Source organism: Fringilla coelebs, assembly GCF_963513975.1.
Source record: "Fringilla coelebs genome assembly, chromosome: 3".
NCBI lineage: Eukaryota > Metazoa > Chordata > Aves > Passeriformes > Fringillidae > Fringilla > Fringilla coelebs.
This window is the reverse complement of record NC_140030.1, coordinates 79,414,782-79,442,570: the sequence shown is the minus strand read 5'-3', so window position 1 is coordinate 79,442,570 and position 27,789 is coordinate 79,414,782. Positions and strand designations below refer to the sequence as shown.

At 37.1% G+C, this 27,789-nt stretch overlaps 1 protein-coding gene across 5 annotated transcripts; it reads left to right on the top strand.

Moving 5' to 3' along the window:
• The first annotated feature begins 321 nt into the window (after nt 1-321).
• On the top strand, nt 322-27,029 carry FEZ2 (fasciculation and elongation protein zeta 2). 5 transcript variants are annotated; one of them, XR_014616007.1, is made up of 10 exons: nt 322-579; nt 2,110-2,218; nt 5,274-5,390; nt 6,803-6,947; nt 9,603-9,871; nt 12,618-12,698; nt 16,459-16,534; nt 18,681-18,746; nt 24,202-24,459; nt 24,907-27,029. XR_014616007.1 is itself a non-coding variant. In XM_084202095.1 (10 exons), exons 1-9 carry the CDS (start codon nt 344-346, stop codon nt 24,439-24,441), a joined length of 1,110 nt encoding a protein of 369 aa, XP_084058221.1. In that variant the 5' UTR covers nt 322-343; the 3' UTR covers nt 24,442-24,459; nt 24,907-27,029. The 5 variants fall into 5 exon arrangements, 4 of the variants coding, with proteins under 4 accessions (XP_084058221.1, XP_084058218.1, XP_084058219.1 ...); XM_084202095.1 differs by having other exon boundaries at nt 24,431-24,459; XM_084202092.1 differs by having other exon boundaries at nt 24,202-24,263.
• Nucleotides 27,030-27,789: the final 760 nt, after the last annotated feature.

Below are 27,789 nucleotides of genomic sequence, written 5' to 3'. Positions count from 1 at the left end.
CCTGCCCCTCCTGCCCGATGAGCCGCCCCTACTCGGTGCGGAGCTGTGAGTCAGTACGGACACCGCTGAGTGCGGCTCCGCGGGCGCTGCCTCAGCCCGGCCCGGCCCGGCCCGGCCCGGCCCGGCTCTGCGATCACTGCCTCAGCCCGGCCCGGCCCGGCCCGGCTCTGCGATCGCTGCCTCAGCCCGGCCCGGCCCGGCCCGGCTCTGCGACCGCCGCCTCAGCCCAGCCCGGCCCGGCCCGGCCCGGCCCGGCTCTGCGATCGCCGCCTCAGCCGGGCCCCGCCCGCCGCGCCTCCGGGAGCGCGCAGCGCCGGGAGCGCGCAGCGCCGCGTCCCCAGCTATGGCGGCGGCGGCGACCTCGCAGCGAGACCCGGGCGATTGGCAGGACTTCTCGGGATTCCAGCCCTCCGCGGGGAGCGGCCCCGAGGCTGCCTGCGACAAGGGCGGCTGGGGCGGCGGGGATCTCGGGGCGAAGCTGTCCCTCTGCTTTGAGCCCCCGCAGGCCCGGGCTGGCGGCGGCGAGAGCCGCGTTCCGCTGCGGCCGCTCACGGAGCAGAGCGCGCTGCAGGACGACGAGTGAGTGCGGGCCGGGGGGCGCGGAGAGGGAGCGGAGCGGGGCCCGGCCCGGCCTGAGGGCACAGCGCGGCCCACCAGCCCTGCTCTGGGAGAGCGCTGCCCCTGGGCCTTGCCGAGCCCAGCAGGGCTTGTGGGCTGCGGGAGCGGAGCCTTTCCCCGCCCCGGGGCTGCGGCTGGGAGCCGCCGGGCCTCGGCAAGGAGCGCGTTCGGCCGCGGGCGGGCTTGACAAGGAGCCCTCCGGTGTTATCCCCCTGAGTGCCGGGGAAGCGTGTGAGCATCCCAGAGCCTCTTACCTGCCGAGCTAGCGAGAAGTACTTGTTCTGAAGTGTAGTGACCGTGGTTAGTGTTTGTTAAGCTTCTTGCAAAGTGTCCGCTGTCTCACTGCTTGAATTTAAACATGGAAAGTGCAGAAAGCAGGTGAAGAACAAAATTGCAGCTGCAACTGCGATAATTGTTCAGAGTTTTTTCCCCGGAGGAATAGAGCTTTTCTGGGCCATGCTGCTGTACAGTTTTTAACATTATTTTATAAATGCTTCTATTTCTTATTTTATAGTGAATTTAGTCAGCTTATCTTCATTAAAAATACTGCTGTTTTACTTTAAGGTAACTCAGCTGTCTCTCTGTTCTTCTTAGAGAAGAATAAAATAAAGCCTGTTAGCAAAATACTAGATCAGTGGTGTAAACAGTGAGGTAAGTTCAGTGAACCATGAATCACGCTGGGCAGTGATGAGGCTCTGTCTGCCCTTCTGTGTCTGCCTCGGCCTTTCCTCTAACCTCCTGTGAGCCTTAGCTAGGCAACCATTCCAAACATCCACCCACAGCACAGCGCCTGGAGGCAGGGCTCGGCTGGGGACTTGTGGAAGCAGCCTGCTCGCAGGGCTGCTCTGGTTAAAGACTGAGGGGCTTCACCAGCCTTGGTCTGCCTGTGCAAGCCTCAGGTCTGCATAGGCCAGCCTCCAGGACAGCCAGAGAGGATACACACTCTAGATACAGTAAAGACTGACTGAGGACAAGAGTGGTGGGTGAGCTAGGCAGGAGTACTCCCAGAAAAAAAATTAATTCTTCCAAAATTTTAGTCTGATCCTCGCATTTTCATTATTCTGTGATAAATGGAAAGGAAAAAAAGAAAAGGTTTGGCTCAGAATTTGCTACTCGGCCTCTGCTAAACAACATTAGGATTGTAATTTATAGCTCAGCTCAAATTTCATTGACGGAAAGGCTCATCCACCCCCAGAAAAGATTTTGAGTATAGTTACATAATTAGTATAGAAGCTGTGTCTTCATTTATTGTTTCATTCACTTCTGTGCATACATTTTTGCTTCAAAAGGGAAGTAACTTACATTTTTCAAAAAGCATTTTCTCATAGCTTTAAAACACTAAAAATATTTTCAGTAACTTGCAGATGAATATTTAGGGAGGAAAATACAGTTACTGACAGAGATACATGATCATCAGGAATATGGTTCTTGCTGTTTCAGTTGCTGCTTGTTTTGAGGTCTGCATTTTTGTTCCTTTATTCTTGTCTTCAGGATTTGGAATGCCTTGACTGATAATTATGGTAATGTGATGCCAGTTGACTGGAAATCTTCCCACACCAGAGCTTTGCACTTGCCAACACTAAATCTTTCAGAAAAAGGGGTAAGTTCTTATCAGCAGAAGTACCCTCTTTGGATCTTTGGTACTCCACAGGGAAGTAAAACTGTTTGCATTTGTATAAAAGAATGTTGTTTTTAAGTGGCTGAAAATATTTGTAGTACTTGCCATTATACATGAGAGCTTTTCAAAATCAAAGATCCATTGATGTATGTTTGTATCACCCTGAGCTGGAATAATTCAGGGTTTGTTTTAGATGACTCTTCATTAGAGCCAGAGCATGATAGAAAAAATGTAAAACGAGAAGGTGTTTCACATAAAATCTTTCTGCTGTATGATTCATGTTGAGCACTGGTCTGGGTAAGGGAGGAGAAGAGGCTGGAGTACTCTGATTTAGTAAATCCGGTGAGGACTTCCCAAAGTTCATCGAATTCCACAGTCAGATGGCTTCTTTAACGAGAAAGGTGGCCCAGGAGACACTGAAGTGCAAGAGCTTGTTTTGTCTTCCTTATTTAAGAGTTAGAATAGTTCTCTGGGGCAGGAACAGGGAATTAAGAGGTTCAGAGAGGTTTATAGAAAGGGTTGTCCTCTGATGATCTTAAAAGTGGATTAAAACACTTCGGGAAGAAAAGCTGGGAGGAATTCCCAAATCTCACCGGTTTTCTGAGGAAACCAGTGGCTTATCTTTTAAACATAGTGAAGTTCAGTTATGCTGTAAAAATATCTGAGTGTGTAACCTGAGAATTGGGTAATGCTTTGGTTTCTGCCAAAGATAATTGATTGTCATTAGATAATCAACAGATGCTTTTTACTGTGACAGGAGCAAAGATTGTTCTGCTGAAGATACTTTGGGATTCAGTAGAGGAAGGTGCAAACTTGGAACTCATTTTCTTGATTTCATTCACATGGTTATCCCTTGAATTTGACTTGTGTTTCTTCTATTTTTTATTGAGTCCTTGTTCAGATTTATAGATGGTTTTAGAGTAATTAAACTCTTACATTTTAACTAAAAGTACAACCCCGCCATGCTGTGACCTTGTGTCAGGGAAAAATGGACTGGAAGACTAATGAATTTCTTGATAAGGAACTAAGTATAGTACGTAAGAAAATGTTTCGTATAGTTTTTATAAGTTACTTGCGAGAAGTTATGAAGAAAGTACATAAAAAAGTGTAAAGTGTTGTTGCTGGATTAGAAAGAATCTTGGGTATGTTGCCAGTAGAGAGAAAATCAGTTCATGGATTAAATGTATCTGAATTTTTTTCAGCTTTCACTCCACATGGAATGCCTTCTGATGTGTAAAGGCTGTGGGGAGTGTTTGACATACTTTTCTTCTGCTGCTTTGTGTTCAGCAGTATTGCTTGATATGTAACAGCCCATATGGACCAGCTAGTATCCTGTTTTATCTTCCTTACAATGAAAACTAACAGCTAAGCAACACTTCCCTGATGTGTTTGAAACTAATAATATGCTACCAAAATTGTGCAGAAAGCATTTCTCCTCCTGTTTTAGTAGGGAAAGATATCAGGTCAATAAGGCTGATTCACCTGATCTTGGTTCCTTTACATGACAGTCTATGCACACTTTTATACATCTCTGACAGTGAAAGAAGTAGCTGGGTGGAAGTTTTCTGCACAGTGTTATGAGAAGTGGGATTGTGCAATTCCTTGGTTTTTTTGTTTTCACTAGATTGCTTTTAAATGGCTCATCCCCTGGTAACAGGAGGACAGGAAGCGTGGAGTGTGGCTGGGTGGAAATCCAGGTGTTCCTTTTAGTCCTGGTTACAGCTGATGCCGTTTTTGGTGGTTTATTATCTGTATTATCAAAATGTTTTCGAAGGTGTCTCAAAATGTTTTTGGAGATGTCAGGAGTGAAAGCAGATCTCCTTCTAGATAAACTGTTATGCTTGCTTACTATCCCATCATTGTTGTATCCTATTGCATGGAAAAATACTTGAGGACAGCAGACATTTAAAAAATGTCAAATTGGAGTGTATCTGTGTAGTAGGTGAAGAGAGAGTCATAGTGGAGCCTTGTCACAGTTACTGGAATTCAGATTGTGAAAAAAAGTGGACATTTGACTTGATTCTGAGGGCTGAAGAAGTGCAGATTGTGTGTTTATCCCTGCAGGTGAGCTATCTGGGGATATTGGTTGCAGGTTCAAAATGAATCTGAGAACTACTAAGGTTTCTGAAGAAATGGAGAAAATTGGAGGAATTACAAGAAAATTTGAGAACTAATATTGTGAGACTAAGGACTTTGTAGAGCTGGTCATGATGCTTGTAAATTAGCCCAAAGATCAGTTAAAACAGTTGAGCTCAAATGGCAGATGTTAGGCATTGCAGCTTTGAGGGGCTTTTCTAGGCGGGAATCTAGTAATAGACAAAGTACAGAAACAATTTTGTAAATAAGCCAGGATATGTCACTGTGTGAGAGTAAAATATACCTGAATTATTAAGGAGCGGGCTTAGGTCTGTTAGTGTATGTATATCTTTGGTTTGAAAGGATGAATATCATTTGGTGGTGTATATATGGGAACAATGTTACTTCTCTTTCTTTCTGAAAATACCCAGAGATATTCAATTACACATTTTTTAAAAATAATCTGGGGTGATACCAGTGTTCTGATACCACAATTCAGTATCAGCTCTTCTCAGCTTTTTCCATGTCTTTTATTATGTGATGAAATGGAACCATAAAAGCACTTAAAGTAAGAGCTTTGTGTAACATTAGACCTAATAAGCAAGTTTTTACCCCACATAGACATTTGTGAATCTTCACTTAAGGTTTAAGTATTTCCTTGACAGCTTTCCGTGTAGATATCTGCATCAGTGTGTGTATGGTCTTTATATATGGACATTATTTAATGACATTAAAGATTGACAGCTATTTTAACTTTGTCCAGTTGCAGTTTTGATTTCATTTTCCAGGCTATTTGACAGAAAGAACTATTGATTCCATTATTATGGGCCAAGATTCAGTTTCATTCTTAAAATTCAGTGATAGTTCCCCATTTGTTTTTTGTAGGTTACATGCATTTTATACCGTCACACTAGGGTTGCGTATATATATTTCTATAAATGCACCTTTTCATGCTTTTTAGGTAAATGACAACTTGAACCTTGACTTGTCAGATGATGAAGAGCTGAGAGAACAGTTGGATATGCATTCTATCATTGTTTCCTGCATCAATGAAGAGCCACTCTTCACAGCAGAGCAGGTAGAGTGTTCAGCAAAGACAGTGTTGTTGGTACAGAATGTTTTTTTAGTCTGTTATTATTTTTTATTGTTGTTCTTGTCCTTCACTGTAGCTGAGCTTCTTGGTCATTCTTTGTTTAGGATTTTAATAATGTGGGAGATAGCATTACATCATTCAGATATGAAAAGTGTTTCAGTACTTCAGGTGAGGTTGATAGTTCAGGGTCCTTGAAATCTTTGTGTATTTCTTACCATGAATTAGTCAGGAATGCTACTAAATTAAATATATGTGTAAAAAGCAAAAATATTTTCAGAATCTTAGTGGGACGGTAGAGTTTGTAGTTTTCCAACATAACTGTGTGACAGTTCATAGTTTTACAGGGCTTTGCTGTTAGCAAGAATTCTTTGAAGTTTATGCCTAACATGAGGGCAGATCAGTGTTTCTCTATTAAGATTTCAGACTACTTGGTATCTAAAGTCTTCAAATCCATGGATTTACTTCAGTTATCTTGAAAATTGCTCTTCTGAGTAAGGTTAATGAGAGTAAGGTCTGTTAAGATCCTGCTTTAGTAAGCAAACAAATAATCTATTTTGTTGTTGCTTAAATGGTTAAGCAATGGTTAAGCTGTAAACTCTGATGAACACGGTTATTAATAGTACGGGAGACAGGACTGCTTGAACTGCCTCGGCTCTTTTTTACTGTGGGTTAGATCTCAACACTGACTACAGCCTTTAAACTTCTAAAAGCTGCTGTGTTATTTATTCAGATATCTAGTTAATGATTTAGCCTGTAGAAATGTAATCATTTATGTGATGTAAAGTAAGTTATTTATGCGCAGTTTCTGTTGTCATACTTTTTGTCTGGCTCAGGTCTTATGCCCAGGGATGCATATCAGCTTCAGGTTATGGTGGATCATGTGAGAAGTTCAAAAAACTTCTCACAAGCACAGTAGATTTTCAGGCTGTTTAGAGGGCTTTTTGGTTTTTCAGAGAGTTTTTTGTGATTTTTTTGTTGTTGTTTTTGTTTGTTTTCCTTTTGTTGGTTTTTGGTTGGTGTTTGTTTTACATAGAGAATTGTGGTGAAATAAGGAGTGGAGGAGGTAATTGATTTTTGGATTTTTGTTGTTGTGTCTTACTTCAACTGAATGTTCAGGAAAGATAGTCCAGCTTACTCTTTAATTTAGTTCTCTTAAGCAGAATCAAAACCTTCATATAGAAATGACCCCATAGTTTCAGCCCACTTCTTGTTATGCCATCACCAATTTATTGTTACAAGGTGTGATTATTCTGAGAGAGCAAGGATGGGGAGGAAATGTCAGTGTGATTTCATTGATCCTCTTCCATCTAGTCTTGATGGTAGATTCATCCAGCTTTACTTCAAATTGCAAGCTCTTCATGTAGGAGTGTTTTCATAAGGGTTTTCATTTTTCAAAGGTGATTGAAGAAATAGAGGAAATGATGCAGGAATCGCCTGATCCAGAAGATGATGAAACGCCCACCCAATCAGATCGGCTCTCTATGCTTTCCCAGGAAATTCAGACCCTCAAGAGATCCAGTACAAACAACAGCTATGAAGAGAGTAAGTGGTACTTATTTAGTATTTTTGCTCTTATGCTTAATGAAAATAATTTAAAGGGTAAGTTTGCCATGTGTTTGATTCTTTGCAAGTCCTTCTTATGAAATATCTGCATTCAAAAATATTTTCAAAATGTTCTGAAATAATAGCCTAGATTCAGTGCATAGAGGACTTTCCTTTGTCAGCTTTCTTATGACTAAGAACAAAAATAAGACTTTATAGAATTTAAATTTAAGGCAATTATTCTGAAGGTTGGTACATTGGAATGAGATTCCTTCATGGGTAAAGTGGTAACTTGGTCATTTTTTATTAAACTTCATTATTTTCTGTAAAGTGAGACACTTTCTTGATGCCAGTACACTGGTTAAGATCAGCTCAAACTCTTGAAAGCTATTCACAAAATATAGGTTACCATACCTTTGGTACAGTTTCAGTCGTTGCAATGTACCTTGATAGACAGTAACACAAAAATAAGGCAACCATTTCTTTTTTGCCCCATAAGGGCTGTGCATATTTTTTGGTCCTTCCTTTCCATTCCACTTCGGAAAGCTTAAGTGTGAAAAATATCCTTTGTATCTTCTATTCAAATTAAATCATCTGTGCTTCCCTATGCAAAAGCAAAGGAGAAATTAGATTAATAATTAAATTGTAGTAGGTTGAATTGCATGTAAAAAAACCTGTGACTAATAAGTTTTGTGATGGAAAATTTTGTTTAATCTTTACATTTGTCAACATGAATTCTAGAAGGTAGTAGTGACACAAAGAATATTTGATAGATGATCTTTCTGCTTTGGTCTTTCTTTAAAAGTTTGGTGCTCTCTTTCCTATAGTTTGGGTTAACAATACAAACTCTGTAGAAGATTCAGAACACTGGCCGACCTCTTGTGGCATGACTTAGAGTTTCTGCTACATTTCAGATTTATAGAAGAGATTCCAACCATGAAAATGGTCTCTTAACTGTCTCAACACATAAATTTCAGGAATGTGAAAGCAAAATGTATTGTGTTCAGCAGGGCTTCCTGGTTTTCTGACAGTTCCATATGTCTTAAGGTTTGGAGCTAATCAAGCTTGCTCGGTATTTCATAGCATGTCAATTTTGCTTTGCCTCAGGAGTCCATCTTGTCTGTTGCATCTTTACAGTTTAAAGGTCAGTCTCAACCAAACAGTGCCTTGAATTACTTTGTCAGATAATTTATCTTTGCTTCAGCAGTTTCTCAGCATCTGCTTTCATGTCTTTCAGGTCACTATTTTATTAAAAACTCTTTCTACCTATTTTTAGTGTGTGAAGGTGCTTCAGAATTGGTCTGCATCTCTCTGAAAATTTTACAGGTGTTTTCTAGGAATTCTGGTTTTCATAGGATAGATCAGAGATTTTGATTCATTTAGGATTCAGAGCAGGAAATCACTTTTATTTACTTTTTTCTTGGATAGGAAAAGACATACATTAAGGCACTCCAAAAATAAAGCTCTGGTTACACAAGTGAGTTCCTCAGCCTACTAAGTTGCAGTCCATGTGGTCTTCTGCATTTGGTTTCCTCTGTCTCCACTCATGTGCATTAGTTGATGATTTCCTATGTAGCCCTTTCGAGATTTTGATAATGGCAACTGATCTGTCATCAATCAGGACTGCAGTTGGGTAATCTACACCTGTGGTTTTAGAACAATTGGTTTTTAGGCTGTGAAGTTGGTTCTTAAGTGTTGGGACTCATGGGTGCCCTCTCTCAGTACTGTTACAGTGTTTGAACAGAGTTTAAGGCCTAAGCTACCTGGAAAAACTGTGGCTCCTTGACATAGAAAGAATTGTCTTAACAGATTTCATTGCCTTCTCTTCAGTAAAGTAAGTGACAAGGAGCTTTCTCCAATCAATTTTCCCTGCTGTAATTGAAGAGAAAAAAATCACATTTCACTTACTACCTTTGATGCTTCTAAGAGTAGTTGTAGTTTGTGGCCTTATTTGTATTTTTCAGCACTTGTTTGTAGGTGCTTTCCCTTACAAGTATTCTTGTAGACAAGATATTTACTAGACTAATTCAATGAAATTAAATAATTGCAAGCATCTATGCAGTGTCCTTAAACAGATTGTATCTGTCAGTGTAATCAGGACTAGCTGTTTCTCAAGTGCCAAATAAGATTATGTTCTTTGACACAGCAGCTGCTGGGACTTGCCAGCTTCCTAGGCGTGTCAGATCTAAACTGGAACAGAAAGCAGTCCTCAAAGATGTGCTTTCTTTTAACCCAAGCAAGTCGCAAAACATTTTCTTGGTCATAATTGCACTATATGTAGTGCATCACCCAGTAGTTCAGAAAATATGAAGCCCTTTACCTTTGAATAGTGAGTGCAGAGGAAACGAATAGTTAATAGTTGTGTCAGTTTAGCACTTACTTCACCTTCCAGCAGAAACTACCAACACATTCTTCATGTTTGCAGATTATCCCAGATTTCTCAGAAGTAAGAAGAAAATTTAACCATCTTATTGCTGCTTATCTTGTCACCTCTGGGATGTGCTTATTCCTTTAGGAATATTGTTTTGTTCTATGTGGTTTTAAAACTGAGTTTTTTGTTTTGAGAAATTTCAGAGTACATTTTTCTTGTAACTCCCACAAGTTTACTCATGCTTAAAATCTTGACATATTACTTTTTATATGAACTATTTGTAGGAGTCAAAAGATTGTCTGTTGCTGAATTAAATGAACTGCTGGAAGAAATTGAGACTGCTATTAAGGATTATTCTGAGGAACTGGTACAGCAGCTGGCTCTACGGGATGAGCTGGAGTTTGAGAAGGAAGTGAAAAACAGCTTCATTTCTGTCCTCATTGAAGTACAAAACAAGCAGCGAGAACACAAAGAAACAGCAAAGAAGAAAAAGAAGCTGAAAAATGGTAGTCCTCAGAATGGCAAACAAGAAAGAGGTCATATGCCTGGAACAGTAAGAAAATTTTTAAAAATCTTTATACTTTTAAATTTTTTGTTGGTTTTTTCCACTATGGGAAGTAGTAATCCTGGATTATATTAAGATACCTAGTACTCCTGCTTCCATGTCTTCATTCACAAACAAGGCTTAAGCTTTTCCTGTTGAGAATTTTTTTTCCACAGGGTCATATATTTTACTCTTCTCATATTCAGAAAATATTTTTTTGCCTGTTTGCAAATCAGCCTGGGACTAGCATACCTTTCTTGCAAAAAATACCGTCTTTGGATGCACTGCTCTTCATTCTATTGTCAGTAGGCACATTCATTTATGTGTTTGGTTTCACTGTGTGAATTTTAGTATGTGTTACTCTTGCAGGAAATTTGGTACTATTCTTGCTGTAGTTGCACAGATATTTATTGATAATGCTGGTTTCTAGGTAGGAGGAAATTGCATGTCTTACCCTGGAACTCCTAACCTGTGACAGAGTTAACTACATTCAACAGGAGACAGGAAGGAGGCCAAAGTGTAGTGCATGTGTACAGGGAGGAGATCATTTGTTTTATTCTTTACACAACATAGCAACAAAAGGAAAAATGTCTTTCATTTAGAGTTGGATAAGAAGTGTCAAAGAACAAAAGAATTCGGGTTATTAGCTTGTCAATGCAATTTTTTCTTTCTTATCTGTCTAGTAGAATTTGAAATTACTTAAGTGAGATATTAATATTTGAATTTCTTAGTGATTCTTACGGGATGCAAAAAATGTGCTTTTGTAGATCTTGGCTAAGTCCCAGAAAGAATACTTCAGTTCAACCTGAGAAGGTTTTGGGGTTTGCTTTTCAAATATAAGGAACAAACATTTATAATGAAATATTAATACTTCAGAATTTATTACTAAACTTACAAGTATAAGATACCTGTGATAAACCCCAAATAGGGTTCTGATCTCATCGGTCAAATGAGAGATGTTGGTGTGTGTAGCTAAGTTTTAGTGGAACTTAAGAAAGTATATGTCTGGAAAACCATACAAAATTGTCATCCCTTTACAGTGAACAGTTCCTTTTTCCTTCCCAGTCGTGGAAAACAAAAAAGGGATATTCTACCTAGAAAGAAAAATAATTTGTTTTGGAACTTCAGTCAAATTCACAAACGGTTCAACTGTTGATTCACAAACTGTTCAAGTTAGTTTAAAGACTAGAAACTTGAATGATGCTTTCAGGTATAACTTACATGGTCCCAGGATAAGACATTGGTATTTGGTCGCTTCAAGATCCAGATGCGTCAGATTGCTTTCTAAGAGGGGTTGAACAGACTAGCTCACTGGTGAGACTGTAGCTGCATATGTGTGCTTCCTTTGAAAACAGATTTCACTGTCTTCAAAGACAGATTTGAGAGCCCTCTCCCAGAAAGAGGTGCAAGGTTCCAGGTTCCTTTCTTCAACAGTCTTTTTTTTCTTTTTTTTTTCCTTTGGAAGTGCTGGGAATGTGCATACAGATAGTATGTTCTTGTAGCTTTGTGAAGACTGAGTTTCTATTAATAAATAATGTATTAATTGGTTATTTTGTTAACTGTAATGAAATCTCATTTAAATACAAAGATTGGAAGTAGAGTTAAATTGTCATACTCTTAAGAAAACGAATTTTCCTGTAGATACTGTAACTGAATATTAAAAAAACCCAGATGTTTTGAGTTTTTTTGTCCTTGATACCATCTTTGGGTAAATCAGTTTCTTAGACTTTTAAACTTCTACCTCTTTCACAAGGGGAAACTGGGGAGCAGTTAAAAATATTCAGGGCTTGAAGATACCAGTTCCTTCAACTACGATATCTAAAAGAGTTAAGATGGCTTTGGCAAAATTTATGACTTTACTGACCTTGTGTGCTTTAGAAGGTAAAATAATGCTGTATTCCAGCACATTTTATTCCCCTCACATAAATAAATACTTTCAGATAAACAGGCTGAGGTGTGCTCATCATAGTGCCCTGTGTCAGCAGCTTGGCTGTTTCTTTTTATGTTCATGTCCCTTACTGATTTTATATCACATGCTAAACATCAATACTGTTTTGATTTTGATTTTCTTTTACTTCTCCAACAAGTTAAAATGATTACAAAGTTCAAGGAAAAATGTGTATTTGGATTATATACTGCTTTTTCTTTACTTGGATTCCATGATTCCATGCAATGGAGCTTGAAATCAATATGGGTTTATTATTATCTAATTGTGTATATTTTATCATACAGAAGATAGGAAATACTAATTGTTGTTTCTATTGTGGAAAAGGAAGCATGAAAGCATAAAAAGTTTTAAAGAGGTGGAGCTGAAAATTACTACCTCTGAACAGTGTTTCTTGTACATGCTTAAAATCTGAAAAATTGGTGTCAGTAGTGTCTCTAAACATATACTGTTCAAACACAAGTGTTAGAGGGGATTTTACAGTGATTGGAACTTAGAAAAATGCAATTTTTTTACATTTTGAAACAAAACAGCCTTAAAAGGCAAATCTCGGTTATCAGGCCTGCAGTGTGAAGATTTTGTTTTAATAAATTTTGGTGTAGAAATACTGCTTAATTGCCATTATAAGGTTTGCTTTTTAATTAAAAAAATTTAGGAGGTGAGTGAAGAAATAGAAGTGTGCTGAAATACACCTTGGAGCTTGTCTTTGCCATTTGTCTTTCATAGTCTTGATAAATGCTGATTAATAGTCTTCTGAACTTTTCTCTGTCCCTTTTTTTTGTCTTTCTGCTGTGTTTTCACTACTTTTAGCGCTTCAGCATGGAAGGGATCTCAAATGTCATACAGAATGGCTTCCGCCACACGTTTGGAAACTCGAGTGGAGAGAAACAGGTGCTGGGCTATCTTCTCTCTTTTTTCTCATTCTTTGCCTGCACTTTTGGTAGGAGCTGAGATCTTGAAAATTGACAGTAGCTGAAGATAAATGCTGAGACAAGAAAAAACAGGATAAAATGCTGGGAATCTCTGCTTCCCTTCCTCAGGTTTCTGATCAGCCTACAGTCTTTTTCTCTCCTCAGCAGCTCAAGAGATTCAAGACCTGATACCCTGATGCACTGAGCTAATAACCTGTATTTCTTACCCCAGACTAAAAGTCTGTTTTAGCATAATGCATGCTTTAGATATGTTGCATGTCTGTAAAAATCTAATAACCAGTCAAAGAATGTGGATCAGGTTAGATGTAGTATTTCAGCCTTCAGCATTAGCAACTTGCATAATGAAAAAAGGTCTTGTTTTTTCTTCAGATGATCAGAGCTGATACGACTAAAAACAGAGTAACACCTGGAAAATGTATAGACTGTACTCTTTTGCCATTGAAAACTGCATGATTTTAAAAGTAGCAAAATATGGGCACTGCAGACTACTGATATAAAATACAGGCGTTATAGGCAAGTTTGTGTCTTTTAGTTGGTTATTTAAATACTGAAATGTAGAGCAGAGACAGCTTCAGTGGGCATTATATAGATGTTGTGTGTACCTTGGAAGCAAGATTCTTGCGCCTTATTTCAGAGTAATAACTTGCCTACTCTTTCAGATCTGTAGTATATATTTTATTAACTGCATTCTGAATTTTAGTGAACTGCTAATGCTTATGCTGTTTAGTCTTTTGGCACACTACAAAATATTGGCATTTCACATTATTTAATGTGCACCCACTATTTTAGTTTATGCAGTTTTGTCAGAGGAGTCCATTAGAGTTATTTTTTTCCCTGGTGAGAAGTCCATTGAGGCAATAAATTGACTGGTACTTTAGAAGTCAAGGCTGATTAGGCTTTTGTCTGGAAGATGAGTGTTGTATCCTGCAGAGGAGTTTAGAAGGTAAAACAACTCCTCTCAAGTCATTCTGCAATCATGAGGCTAGAAATCAAAGGCTTGCCTGCTTTCTCAGGCAAAGTATATGTATGAGATTTTATGAATACATTGATCCAGTTATTTGTTTGTCCTCAGTTTTGAGGATCTTGAACACATGCACAGAGCTTACCTAACAAGACTTTTTATCACTCTCTGTTATCACACTACTAGTAAAGCTGCACCTGTATGCTGTTTTGTTTTTGGAGTTTTTTTCCCTTGGCTATCTTAACCATAAATTACAGCTTTTTATACCTGTATCTTTAGATATTTTAAATATCATATATTTTCATAAAGTGAGCTTATCTAGCTGTGCCACCCCATCATACTTTTGGTTAAAAGACTTTCACTGCCTCCTATATAGATGTAAGGAGCATAATCATTTGTTAAAATTATTGAATAACTCTTCCAGTAATTTTTTGAGTTAATTTACTAATGTTATTCTTCATGTTGATCATACTTTTCTCCTGATTTATCCTTTTCTATATCCTTATGGATATAGAAAACCCCTTATGGAGTTTTATATTCCTCTTCTTGTATCTTAAAGCAAGTCATGGAGGTAATATGAATTTAAAATTAAATGTAGGGTAGAAAGTAGAAAAGATACCAGCTCTGTTATCATTTATGACTGGAAGTCCATTTTTCTATGGCATTTCTTTTCTGTTTTGGAGGGTTTTGTTTGATTAGTATTTTTTGTCTCATAGTGGGTATGAGACAAAAAATTTCCCTTTTTAAAATCTTAATCCCATTTTCTGTGCAGGTGTTTGAGACATAAGTAAAAATTACTTAAGAGATTTTCACCATGTAAAGAGAAACTTCCTGTGGGAACTCCCTGTTCCTATCTGGTAATGTCAAAAAAAAAGACATTGAAATGTTGGTAGCTCTTTCTGGGATCATATTTCCAGAAGAAAATTCAAGACAGTCATCTTCATTTTGATTTTTAGGCATATCAAACACTTTTCATAGGTGATGAAAAATTTCAGTGGGAATTGCTGCTTTATCATGTCATCAAATCTGCTTCAAAAATTTAGAGGTCACAGCAGATTTAACACTTGGTCTTGTCAGTAAGCTACACTTCAGTCACTCCTTCATTCTTTTCATAATATGTTATCTTCAAACAGCAATTCAGGAAATGAGTTTTTATAGTGCTGTTATAGAGACTGATTGTTACAGCTGCAAAGTTGATGAGTAGAGTGAAAGTATTTCTGGAAACAAAGAAATTCCTTTTTTTCTTTGTAATTGCTACTGTTAGAGAGGAAAAATGGAAGGTGAAGTTTACAGGAGAAGGGAAACAGGGTTAGTTGATATTTGGTACAGTGAAATATCCTAGTGTTTTATTGTCCAGGTAAAGGGTAGAATGCCACATAGTTCTGAAGCCTGGAAAAGACAACCAGAAATCTGATTTCTGTCTTAGTAGATCCACTTTCATTCCTGCCATTGGCAGATTCAGCAGCCTTATATTTAGCTGTAGATTCTAGTAATTTTATCAAGAGCACAGTTCTCTGGTGATACTTGGTTACATCTCCTGGAAAAGAAATTGAAAGTTAATTGTTTCCTGAGGAGCATTGCATACTTTTCTCTGCTGTGCTGAGTGAAGATGAAAAAATGCCAAGAGAAAAGGGAGGCAGAAGAGCACCCTGTGTCTGCAGAAGGTCCTGGGGAGGTGTCAGCACCACCTGTACAGTTGGTTCAGTGCCGCTGAGCTGTTGTCTTTTAGGCAGATGTTGTGGTTGGGTGTGAGGTGTGTGATCCTGCTGCAAACATGGCAGTGGTTACAGCTGCGTGTGACAACCCTCAGCCTCCCCCTGCCAAGGGCAGCTCTTCGCCATAGGCTGAGTTACACCTGGCTCTCACTGAAGGGCTGCTACCAAGGAGAGGAGGAGACCTTGTGCCTTGCTTGTAATGTGTTTTCTGCTCGTTGCCTGGAGAGCTACATAGATGTCAAGCTGAATGAGACATTGAGGTCTACTTTGCCTACTGTCTTGTAGCTGTAAAACCAGAATAAAATTCCTCTTTAATTCTTAAAAATTGACTTGAGGGAACTTTCAGGAAGCTTTTCCATTGGGGAAAATTCCAGCTATTTTAGTACTTTTGTAATTCTGACCTCTTTAAGGAGGATATGCATTCATATAGGCTGCAAAGTAAGGTGTTACCTAAAATGCATGTAGTATAAGACCCAACAGGGTTACATCAAGAATTTGAAAATTAATCCTAGTTGCACTGCAGGTATGAAAATCTTGAAAGATTTAAGAAATTTTGATGTGTTTTGGTTTTGGTTTTTTTTTGCAGACAAGAATTAAAGATTTCAGTAAATAAAAAGGTGTTGGTTTGAAACTATCTGTTAGCACACTCAATTATGAAAACTGATAATTTAAATCAAATTCCATATTCTGGGGTATTATGTTTCATTAGGCTTGCCTTGTTCTTTTTGGTTGGAAGTGTGTAACAGCAGAAGGCAAAAGCCATCTGTTTCCATTTTCACCTAACCGTGGGACAGCATCATTTTCTTTGCAGGGAGGACAGTTAGCTGCATGACTTCTAGTAGCCACATAATTTGGGAAAAAAACCCAAACAAACTTGGTTTCTGTGATAAAAGCTCTGAGATGGAAAGGTAGAATCTTAATCTGTTCTGAAATATGATTATTTTTAGCTAGCAATTTCAATTGCTACAATTTTTACAAAATAAAATGCAAACAACAAAGTTGCCTGAAAGGACTGTCAAGTAACTCTGTTTTTCATTTGACAGTACTTGACAACCGTCATTCCTTATGAGAAGAAAAATGGACCCCCATCTGTTGAAGACCTTCAAACATTAACCAAAAGTGAGCATATGAAATTCCCCTCATCCTTTCCTCATTGTATATCCAGTTGTGGCTGCTCAAAGCCAGTGAATCCATCCAGTTCTCTCTTCCCTCTTACCCTAGGGCATGTGTGTAAAGATGCATGATTTTAACCATAGATTTTGGCCAGCTTGTTACCTGAGCCTTCTTGTTAGGTTTGTTTCCTAGCTGCTGTCTGAAGCCCTGAAGGCCAGAAACCTGCATGTATCAAGAAGTAAATGTTCCCACATTTTGATGTTGCCTGCATATCATGAAATCTGGTCTTACAGTGCCTGATACATCCCTGTTTGTTTACATTTGCTGTGCTTTACTGAGGTTATTGTAATGACTTCAACAAAATGGAGTGGATGTCAAGAAACTTAGAACTAGTTCCATAATGATTGCACTTGATTGCCTTTAAGATAGCCTGCTTCTCTCTGTGCTCTGTGCTTTTGCTGGGCAGGTTTTGTTGTTAATAAATTTTGATAGTTAGGAATTCCAAACCAAACACAGTTTTGACACTGCTTTGAATTCCCTGTTCTTCACATCTCTTTTAGGTCAGATCCTCAATATTTTTACAAGTTCTAAGTCCTCTAGTTGTTTGATTTTATTAGGCTTTTTTTAAAATTCTAATTTGCAAGAAACCAAGGTTGTATTTTAAAAAATACTTATTAAGGTGGTTTAATACAACAAAGCATCTCTAGAAGTCAATTGCATCTCCTTCATTGGACATTTATAGGAACAGTTTCAAAATAGGTAGTAGAGTGCATCAATGCATTTGATCAGGCTTCAGTGGAGAATCTCACTGTGTCTTTAAGGTGATTTTCAGCAGCAGTTCTGTGATTCCACAGGTGTCTGAGGGGTGGTAAAAGGCTCATTGGTTGTTTTCTGGAAAGAGAAAATTAATATTATATAAATTCCAGAGTAAATGAAATGTTTAAATAGGAATTAATGTTTCCTTTCTTTTTCTACAGTAGGCAGCCTTAGGTGTTAATTCGTACTTACTTTGTGACAAAGGATTTCTCATTTTATGTTTATTCTTGCCATGAAATTTTATCCTCTTGCAATATTTAAATTTCACTTGACACTGTGAAGCGCATGTTAAAGCCTCTTGAAAACATTTTGTGTTGTTTAATGGTTTATTAAAAAAATGTCTTGCACAAATGCATTGTAAAGAGTATTAACAATATTGATTTCTGTGGGCTGGTTGGAACTTGATCCTGTGAGTCAGTTGCAGGTTTGTGACTCACTGTCTCTGCTGTTGTTAAGGCAGGCAGTAAAGCAGGAATTTAGGGTTGTTCAGTTGATTTTCCTTTCAAAGCTCTGTATTATTCCAGAGTAATGAACAATAATGTCTTACTTCAATGTAAAAATGGAAATAAAATACTTGTTATAATTTGAGTTTAGAGTCTCATATGAGGACTTTGGAGTTTATTAAATACTGTTTTTCAGTAGAATTTTGAATTTTTGCTTCTTTCAGTCATGTCCTGAGTGCTTTATAAATAGTCATTGTTTTTCTTTATGTGGTCACGGACAAGTTTATGTGTCCAGTCAAGCTTGTCCATTCCTTCTTCAGAAATAGGCAAGATGGACAAGATCTACTCATGTATGTCACAAAATGGCATTTTTGCATTATTGTAAGTTAGTGCTGAATTAAGTCATGTAGTTAAGATTTTTCGAACCTACAGCAGATAATATTCAACATTTCAGGGAGGGGAAAAAAGCACCACTAATATTTCCATAGAATCACTCACAGCATTTTTTCCATTATTTGATGTAATGATCAAAGATATTAGGTAATGGAGCATACTTTTCTGTCCTGAGATTTCCAGCTTCTCAGTGAGATTTCTAGCTTATCAGTTGTTAGCATACTTTAGTTTTTGGATGTTGTTATGACATGCATTTTACTGTAGCATTAACCACATGAAATGGGACTCTTGCATTCAGAAACTGTGGAGCTCAGTGGGAATTACACAAGTGAAAGGTGGAGAGGATGTGGTATCTCATTGTATCTTCTCATCCTTCAATTAAGAGATTTCTTACATCTCGTAGTAGTATCTCTATGAGTAGTTGGAACTGCTCCAAGGTATTTGCTTTATGTGTTGTGTTTCATTTATGACTAAATATCTGATTTTTTTTTCATCTTTAGTTCTGCATGCCATGAAAGAGGATAGCGAGAAAGTGCCAAGCTTGTTAACAGACTATATTTTAAAGGGTGAGTATGCTTCTCAGCAGGGATTTTATTTGATTCTAAATTAACTTGATTGACTTACAATGTGTGTCTGAAAATAGTGATCCTACAGCGTTCATGAATTATGTTGCCTTTCAATCAAACACAGCTCTCATTTATGCTCTGTTTTGTCCAGGCATTCTGAGGTACAGTTCATATATAAAATATGTTTATTTTGTTTGTATTAGTAAAATATAGCAAACTGCTGAATGACATCAGCAGGAATAAAGGAGTCTGGGTTATGAAGTGAAATGGGTATAGTTAAAATCTTCCATTGCACAGTTTTTTCAGTAACTGGAACTCAAACTACCCCTGGTACTTAAGCATTTGCTATGCAAAGTGCCTACAGTTTCATTTGAAGTGTTACCTTCTGATCAATAATAGAAGGTATTATTTGACTTATTATACCTTCTTCAGATATTGTTTTATAGATTTTTGTATGAGTCCTTTATTTTCCAGCATTACACATTGATTGTGTTAAAAGAATGTCAGACATTAAAAAATACTGTTTGCCTTAGTTTTAAAATAGTTGTTCCAGGTAGTTTCCAGGTTGTTAAATTACTTTAAAATGTTTTTCATCTGACTTCATTTTTGCCTAGATCTTGCTAATGTTTATTTCTTACTTAATTCTTGGCGTATGATACAATTTTCTTAAGTGTTTAAAGTTTAGCAAATGCATCAAACTCCTGAGATCTGAACAAATACCTGTACAGAAAAGATGATGGGTGCCATTTTGTTTGCCACCAAAATGTTTATAATACTCTGCTTTTCATATGCTGCAGAATTTTTTCTCTTCTTTTGGTAGCAAGCGTTCCAAATATCATCTTTTTTTCAAATATATTGTCTTTTGACTTCACTCACTCCATATGATTTTTAAAGGTTTTTGTATTTCTTACATAAACTTACAGTCTCACCTCACAGATACTTGAAATTACTTTCAGGTTTGAGTTATGGATGACATATAGTGTGCTGTCACTTCAGAAAATCTAAAAAAAGACATTCAATATTCTGGAAGCTCCAAGAGACTTCCTGTTGAAAGAGATCCATTTCTAAGTTTTGTGTAGGGTTGAAGAACTGCCACATACAATAAGAATGCAGAGATCCTTTCAATTGATTCCTTTGATTTTTCCATTGTTTTATGTACTCTTTCTAAAAATTCTTCCGAAATTAGACAGATGTGTTTGCATGTGAGCCATGTAGGATTATGGTCAAGGTTTTTTTTAGTGTTGATGGCACTAAACCATAGTTCTGTGAAGCAGAATCTTTGACCCAATAGGTTGAACTGTTGTCAGTAATTAAAACTTTTTGTTCTTCATAATACATCTGGTGGTAAGTGACTGGATTTAACAGTGCTTTTCACAGTGTCTGCTCTTATTTTTAGATGTAGCTAGCCAGAAGAACTTTCAGATTACTAGGATATTGAGGAGAAATTGGCAGTTTATAGAAATGGAGAAATCTTTTTTAAAAGCAAAGGAGGCTTATAAAAGTAGATTGCCTGAACATAGGAGAGGATGAGCTAGGAAGCTTGAACTGAAGTTCCTTCCTGCCTCTTGTATGCTCAATTCTTGAAAATCACCGAGGATGTTCTACTAGTGAGATGCAACAATTACAGAAACATCTTGCATTGAGTGTCTTGGATCAAACAGGTCATCCGTCATACGCAAACACTGTTACCTTTAAACTACGAAACACAAATTGTGGGAACATGAAGGGGAATCACTCACATCACTCATAGTGAAAGGAAAAGTCAATTTCCCTCCAGCTACCACTTCCTTAATGAACAGAACCAAGCCTTTCTTCATCCTCTGTGGGTTTGTGTGTTCAGAGGCAGATAGTTGTGAGCACAGAGCTAGTGCGCATAGAATTTCTCTTCCTTTCAGTATAGCCTTAACTAAGATTTATATGCTCTGTTGACAGTATGTTAAATATTTATAACTCAGCTAACAGTGTTACCTTGTACTGTAGATTTATTCTGTGGCACAGGCCAAGTCTCCCAGTTGTTTCTGAAGTTGTAACCTACTGCTCTTTTTCTGCCACTAAAACTTCTGGCCTGAAACTCCCGCAAGGCTTTAATGGCACAAAATACTCCCAGACACCAGTCTATTGTCTGGACATTATCTTTAAAGCTTGCTATGAGGAGATTGGTTGAATTCTTTACAACCACTTAGATCAACTTTCAGCCGAGCTTTAATACCTGAAATTCTAACCTATTTTTTAAATTCCAAAAAAAAAGGGTGACCTACTTTTTGAGGATTCTGCTCTTTTTCACTGTAAAGATTAAAAGTGTCTTTGCAAGGCAAAAATCTTAAAGAAGATTTAGGGTTTAAATTTGTTTCCTGAAAGAAGTCCTGGACCCAGTGGTATAATCCATGTGGTGTAGTGGTAATTGTATTCATTTTACACTGAATGGATTTTATTGCTTTTTCTTAAGCTTTAATCAAGAAATGGAACTTTAAAATGTGTGAATTATATCACCAAAGGTACTTGGTTCTGTTAAAATCTGTTAAGTACATGTTCCTTTGAGGATCATTTTTTTCCAGTCTTGCAACAAAAAAAGCAGACAGCAAATTACTTGTGACAATAGGATATGTGTAGCTTTATGGGAAATCCAGTTTGACATATGACTGCACAGAGGTAAAACCTTTCTTCAGACTTTATATTCTGTTTTACAGAGCAGAAAAAATAAATCTTACAAACATGCTCTTGATTATTTTTTAAAGCAGCACTGTCTTGCTACTCTGTGGGTGTTATAGCTGTCCACAGAATTATTAACAGACTTGCCCAGATACTAGTGGTCACTGTTGAAAAGTTACTTAAATTGTTCAGAAGCAAAAACTGAAGAAAAAATGTCAGGAAAAAGAATATTGCCAAAGAATTGTTAGTACAATGTAAAGGAACAAATAGAAGAATGCTGTGAACATGGAAATGTGAATGGAACCATAAGATTGAGCATAATTGTTGATATAACATGAAATCTTACCACATGACTGGTGTTCTGAGGATAGTGAAATAAGTTTATATTTTCTCTGAATTCCAGTGTGTTTTGTAGAATTCCCAAATTCTTTGTAATCTTGAATAACATGAACTAAATGCCCAGTAATTCTGAGATTTAGATTGTGTAGGAAGACACAGACCCCCTCTGTGTGTGCTAATACTCCCTATCTTCATTTAATAATGATTGGGTAAGGTTGTTTGGACAACACTGGAACTTGAAGGACAGTTCTGCAACCAGGTCTGCTCCTAACTTTCTGTGTTACCATGAATCATTCTTGGATGTTTTTTTCATAACCAGCTAATCCTTCTGAAGTGCTGGAAGTGGAAGTCTTCAAAATGTGGTGTGTGCAAATCCAGTGTAATAAAGAAATTAAAAAGAATAACTGAGGCCATTTCATGTTAGGGGATAAAGCCACCTCTATATGCATTTCTCAGTAGGATTATTAGTTTTGAAATTATTTCTGGTGCTTGCTTTCTTTAAAGCATCTTCTTTTCCCAATTTCTGCTGCCCCCTTGTGTCCCCCAAAATGTTTAAAATGTCATCATTTTCCTTATCAGGCTTAAGTCCCTCTTTCCAGGGGTCATTTAGCTCTCCCCTGGGTCTATTCTGTAAGGAATATCTTCTCAAAGGTAAGTATCCCAAAGCCAGACTAAGTACATACCCTGTGAAGAGTCTGGTACAGTGTAGCAGCTTATCTTCTCCTGTTCGTGGTGCTCTTATTGCAGCCTAAATTATTTTCAAGGGGATGTTTTTCATTTTGTGAGGTTCTGTTTGATTTTACTTTTCAGTGAATGTTTCTATCCTGAACCTAACAATAATGAAAGGGAATTAGTGATTTGCTTTGCAAGTGAACTCTAGTTCTTCTGCCACTAGCATATGATTTATATTATATTTTATAGATTTAGAATTAAAATAGGTGGTAACATGAAATTGATCAGCATTTGCAATTGTGCTTAATTTTTTCTGAATGTATTTTAATATACCAATATTGTTATTATATTTTATCACTAGGAGTCATGAAGGAGAAACTGGGATTTGAAAAAGGGTAGGGGAATGAATTTACTGACAGGGAAAGAAATACCAAACCAAGACTGAAAGTCTTTATCTTAGAAAGCACACTTCTGGACTGAAGCTGGCAGCTTAGTAAGGTCACAGTATTTAAATGCTGTTTGTTCTCATCTTTCTATTGACCTTTTTTGATGGTTGAACTAATAGAATGTGATTTGAAAACTGTGCTTATGTCCATTGAAAGACATAAATAAGCTAAGTTTTTTGTGCACAAGTTAAGCTGTAAAGCAGATGGAGATATTTGTGTCATACCTTGTAGCTGCATTGGGTTTAGGTGTTGCAACAATAGTAAGTACCATATCCTTTGATGAAAGTATGTTTGTATGGACAGTGCTCACTGAATTTTTAATTTCTTTTTAAAGCTTTCCATCTTTCTTCTTGTGTGTATAATGTAATGACTTCCTGCATAATGATTAATTTGCCAAGTGCAATAATGCAAATAGTATTTTATATATATTATAAAAATTAATATTTATATTATTGGTATTATGTATATTATATATAGTGTAGTTGCATCTGTAATCTTTGCAGTATGCAAGTTTAGGTTGCTTTCTGAAGAAAATGCCTCTGCAGTTGCTTGCCTCTTCAGTGTCACAAGTAGTAATTGCCTATTTCAACCCTACAAGACAGAATCAGGTGTTGTGGGAGTAACAGAAATACTGTAGGGAACAGCATCTAGGTATGAGAGGGACTGGAAGTGCTGTTTGCATTGAGCTGGTGGCTGTTGCCTTGAAAAGCCAACATCTCAGGTCTGATGTATTCACCTGCTTGAAGGCCCGTACAGGGGCTCCTGCTTCTTTGGGGGCATGAGAACATGGATAGGGCCTGCTGGGATGGAGTTCACAGCAGGTTTAAAGTAGAAGCTGAGGATAGCATTGTGGGAAGGGGAATTATCTTGTTTTATTGCTATATGGGTAGTGAAGAATATCTGACAAAATCTGCTGGAAGCAAGAGTTCCTTAATTTAGCGACTTCCAGGACAAATCAGTGATACATATGAAATGTTAACCAGTATATACACAGAATTAAGTAGGGTAGGTTGCCTGGTATCACATATGGACATGTTATTTCAAGATTTCTACTTTTTAACTTCAATTTTTACAAAATGTGAAGATTTAGCTTTGTGTACAAGGATAATACTTACATAACTATTATATAAAATACATAAATATGTACTTACAGCTGAAATTATTTCCTTTGAAATCAGATGTGCTCTTACAGTAAATTTTAGAAGATGTATTTACTGCTAAGCTTTGTATTCTTTTCCAATTGTCCTCAAACAGTAATTGTGACAAAAATAGAGTGCTAAAAATAATGCTGTGCATTAGTAAAATGCATGAAGTGTCTAGTATTGTTTTCTTCTTTTTTCTGAATGTAGATGTCGTGAAAGCAGAAAAATTGCCCGTCTTTCTCCTTGCTATTTCATACCTGATCTTTCAAGTAAAAACTTATAATTTATTTTGTTTTAATGAAGCAAGTGTTTGCACCTTGTTCTATTTTTAAATTATGCAAGTATTTCAGATAATGAGAATATTTATTTTCTTGCTTTTGAAGTTTTTGTTTAATTGTTACACCTGACTTCTTTATTTGCTTTTGTGTTGTGCTAGCATTGGTTTGAAAGCTGGATTGCTCTGAGGTTTGTGTCTTACATTGAAACAGGAATGAGAAACACGTGAAGGACATGTCTTATCTTGCCACTGTGTGATTCTAGTACCTGCACCAGAATTAGAAAGTAGAGTTAGAATCTCAAATTGTCAGTGCATATTTTTAAAATATAACTGCATGCTTCACCTGTTATTTAATGTTCCCTTTTCCGATATAACACTTTAAAAAGCACTATTTAAGACATGACCTTTAGTTAACTCATTTCTGGATAATACTAGTTAAAGATAGTGGGTTGTGTCACTTCATTACCTTTTGAGAGAGGTTGAAAACTTAATTGCCAGTTTCAGTTGGTTACTAGATTTGACTGTGCTACTAATAGGGTAGAATCCAACATTAAATATTTTAGTATATGCATTACATTTTTATGCAGCTCAACTTCACTGATATTTATCAATGTGTATTTGTGGTTTTTTTGCAGTTCTGTGTCCTACATGAAGAGGGTTGCCTTTCAGAATTAGCCATGCTCCTTTCTGTGATGAGAAGCTTTCCATGGATATAACTCATAGTATTTTTTCATTTGGCACTATACCTAAAGCAGTATTCATTTACCTCCTCCATGTGTGTGGATTTTCTGATCCTACAGTAAGTCATCTGGGCATGACAACTCATCCAGTTTAATTTAATAGTGCAATGAACTGGAGCAGGGAACAAACATTGTACAGTTTTACTTGCATTGTTCTGACTTTTTAAAGTCTATTTTTTCATTGTATAGCATGTAGTAAATCCTCCTGCACATTTTGTTGTTGGAAGGAAAGGTAAACTTTGAATAGTGTAAATAAAATAAGCTTCATTTTAAGGAATCCATATTTAAAAGCATCCTTAAATCATAAACAAAGATGAAAAAGTTATCTTAGTCAGACTTGGAATTTAAGATTCAAGTGAGTTCTCCAGGACACTCCAGAAAGGTGATTGTGAAAGTCAGCAATCAACACTGCTTTGTATACAAGATTTGTTCATAAATGAACAAATCCTGATTTCTTGGTTTGACATAAGTAATTGTGTGTTACTTGTTCTTGGTATTAACACATACATCTGACTAATACTTCATGTTTGGTTTTATTTTAATTAATAATGTTCATGTGACTTAGATATTCTCCCATATTGCTGCTACAATTTTACTGGTTTTAAAAGGTGTTTTATCTTAATGAAAATGCTTCAATATATAAACATTTTAAAAGGCAGTATCTTTTTAAAAATACATGTACAGTTTAAAAAACTTGCACCTGGCTTCCAAGTTAGTATTATGTTGAGATGCTTGTTGTTATGTATGTCTGAATTTTACTACAAATATCTCTTGTAAATTGTATGCACTGTCTCCTCTGTGATGATGTACCTGCATTCAAACAGATGAGAATGTATTTTATAAATCCTGTAAAAGAAACTTACCCCATATTCTCAACTTTATATACTTGTCACAAGTAATTCTGCCAGCCTAAAAGATGAGATTGAAATGTAAGGAGTACTAATTTAAAAAACAATACCCAAAAAACCCGCTTTTTTCTAGGTTAAATTCCTATTGATTCTTCATCCAGATATATATACTGAATATCTGAAGGTGTTAGAATATGAGGTTCTAAAGAGATAAACATGTGTTTTCTTCAGTTTGTTCCATCTAAATTCTTCAGGGGTTTTGTTAGTTAAAGAGAAATTTTATCCTGAGTATCTTGCATTATCTTTAATGTTCAACTTTATCATACTGTTTTGATCAGTATAACAACATGGTTTGAAGATCGTTCTCATAATGTTTTTCGGGGTTTTTTTTCCTCAAGGCCTCAATATTTTTGTCTTTTGTGCCTTTATCAGCTTAAAATTCTTTTTCTCCTCCCTCTCCCCCACTTGACCACCAATGTATACTTGCCAGCCTGCTCAGGAATAAATAGATCCTCTCCATAAGTGTGGCATATGTGAAGAAGTTTATTTGTTGCTTTATTTTAATTCATTTGTGGTTTCTCCAAAAAGATAGCAGCCATTTATTTCTGTAGCTGCTGTGTTATAAATTCATTATGGCATGCTTTTTGTGTAGAAATTCTTGATGTTGACTGTTGATGCCTGGAAATGGGCAAAGGGGATGACCCTGCTTTATTTTTAAAATGGTGCACACGTGAAACCCACCATGTCTGTGTGAGATTATTCAGAGGTGCTTCAGTCTCCTGATGAGGTGACAAGATGGAACAAAATAAAACAACAACAGTTAAGAGAAGAGTAAAAAATTATAAAAAAAGGAAAACAACAAAAGAACTTCTGTCAGATTTAATGTTACTCGTAACAAATCTTGGATGACTTACAGTCACAAACTACTAAAAATAATGAAACTGGAAATAAAGACCGGAAACAGCTTTAGTGAGCTAAGCATCTTCTTGGGAATTTCATGCTTCTCATCAGACTAAATAAGGTTTCATTATGAAAAGTACCTGTTTACCTTGTATGCATTAAAAACAACTGCCAAATGTGGCAAGTATTATACGTACACCTATATATGTACATAAACAGATCTCAAAACATTTGAATAAAAAGAACCATGCTAATCTGCTTTTCTGCTGAGTTCTGTGTACTTTGTATCCTTTTTTTCCAAAATCCATTATTGAATCTTGCATTCTTTTAGGGAGATGGATTTCATTCTTCTTTTTAGTTTTAGCATGTGACATTTCTAAATGGCCACCCAAAACCAGCTGACAGATACCTTAGCAAAGAGTTTGTGAAAATCCACTCAGTTTTTGATATGAAGAGTCCTGGAAGTGAAGTTGCCCTCAAGTCAATGAATTTTAAGGTACTTAATCTATTTGTATCACTTTCTTAATTTGTTTGCTTGTTTTTATCTTATCCTTTTTCTGTGTTTCAGCTATTTTGTTTGAAGTTTATTCGCTTCATAATTAGAGTTAAAATTTTGAGTCGGGTCTGTCTGGACAAGGTGTCAGAGGTAGTCAAGAGTCCTAAAATGATATGGTTTTGGTTAAGTGAAGAAACTTGAAAACAACATCAGTTCACTTCTAGTGATAGATAATGGTGTAGCTGGACTCTCAGCTGGTGTAGGGAATTGGTGATAAAGAGCATCTGCTGTTGACTGTGCCAGGTAATTGTAGCATTTAACTTGGAGCATTATGGTAGCTGTTCACATCATTGTTGCTTCCAGAGTGGATTACCTTGGGATTCTTTTGTGTACTTGTCCTTGGAAACTGTAGCCAGACCAGAAATGGCACCCCTCGTGCTTGGCAACAGAGGTGATAATCTAGTGTGTATCTGCCGAGCACCTTTCACAGAAGCTGCCTCCTCATTTCCACAGGGACAATTTATGGTCTGGGTT

Bases quoted from the DNA above. Each gene is read 5' to 3' on its own strand.
- FEZ2 (XM_084202092.1), top strand. From the start codon at position 344: ATGGCGGCGGCGGCGACCTCGCAGCGAGACCCGGGCGATTGGCAGGAC. The intron at 5,391-6,802 runs GTAGAGTGTTCA...CATTTTTCAAAG, and splicing joins CACTCTTCACAGCAGAGCAG to GTGATTGAAGAAATAGAGGA. The intron at 24,264-24,906 runs GTAAAAACTTAT...GTTTTTTTGCAG, and splicing joins TTTCATACCTGATCTTTCAA to TTCTGTGTCCTACATGAAGA.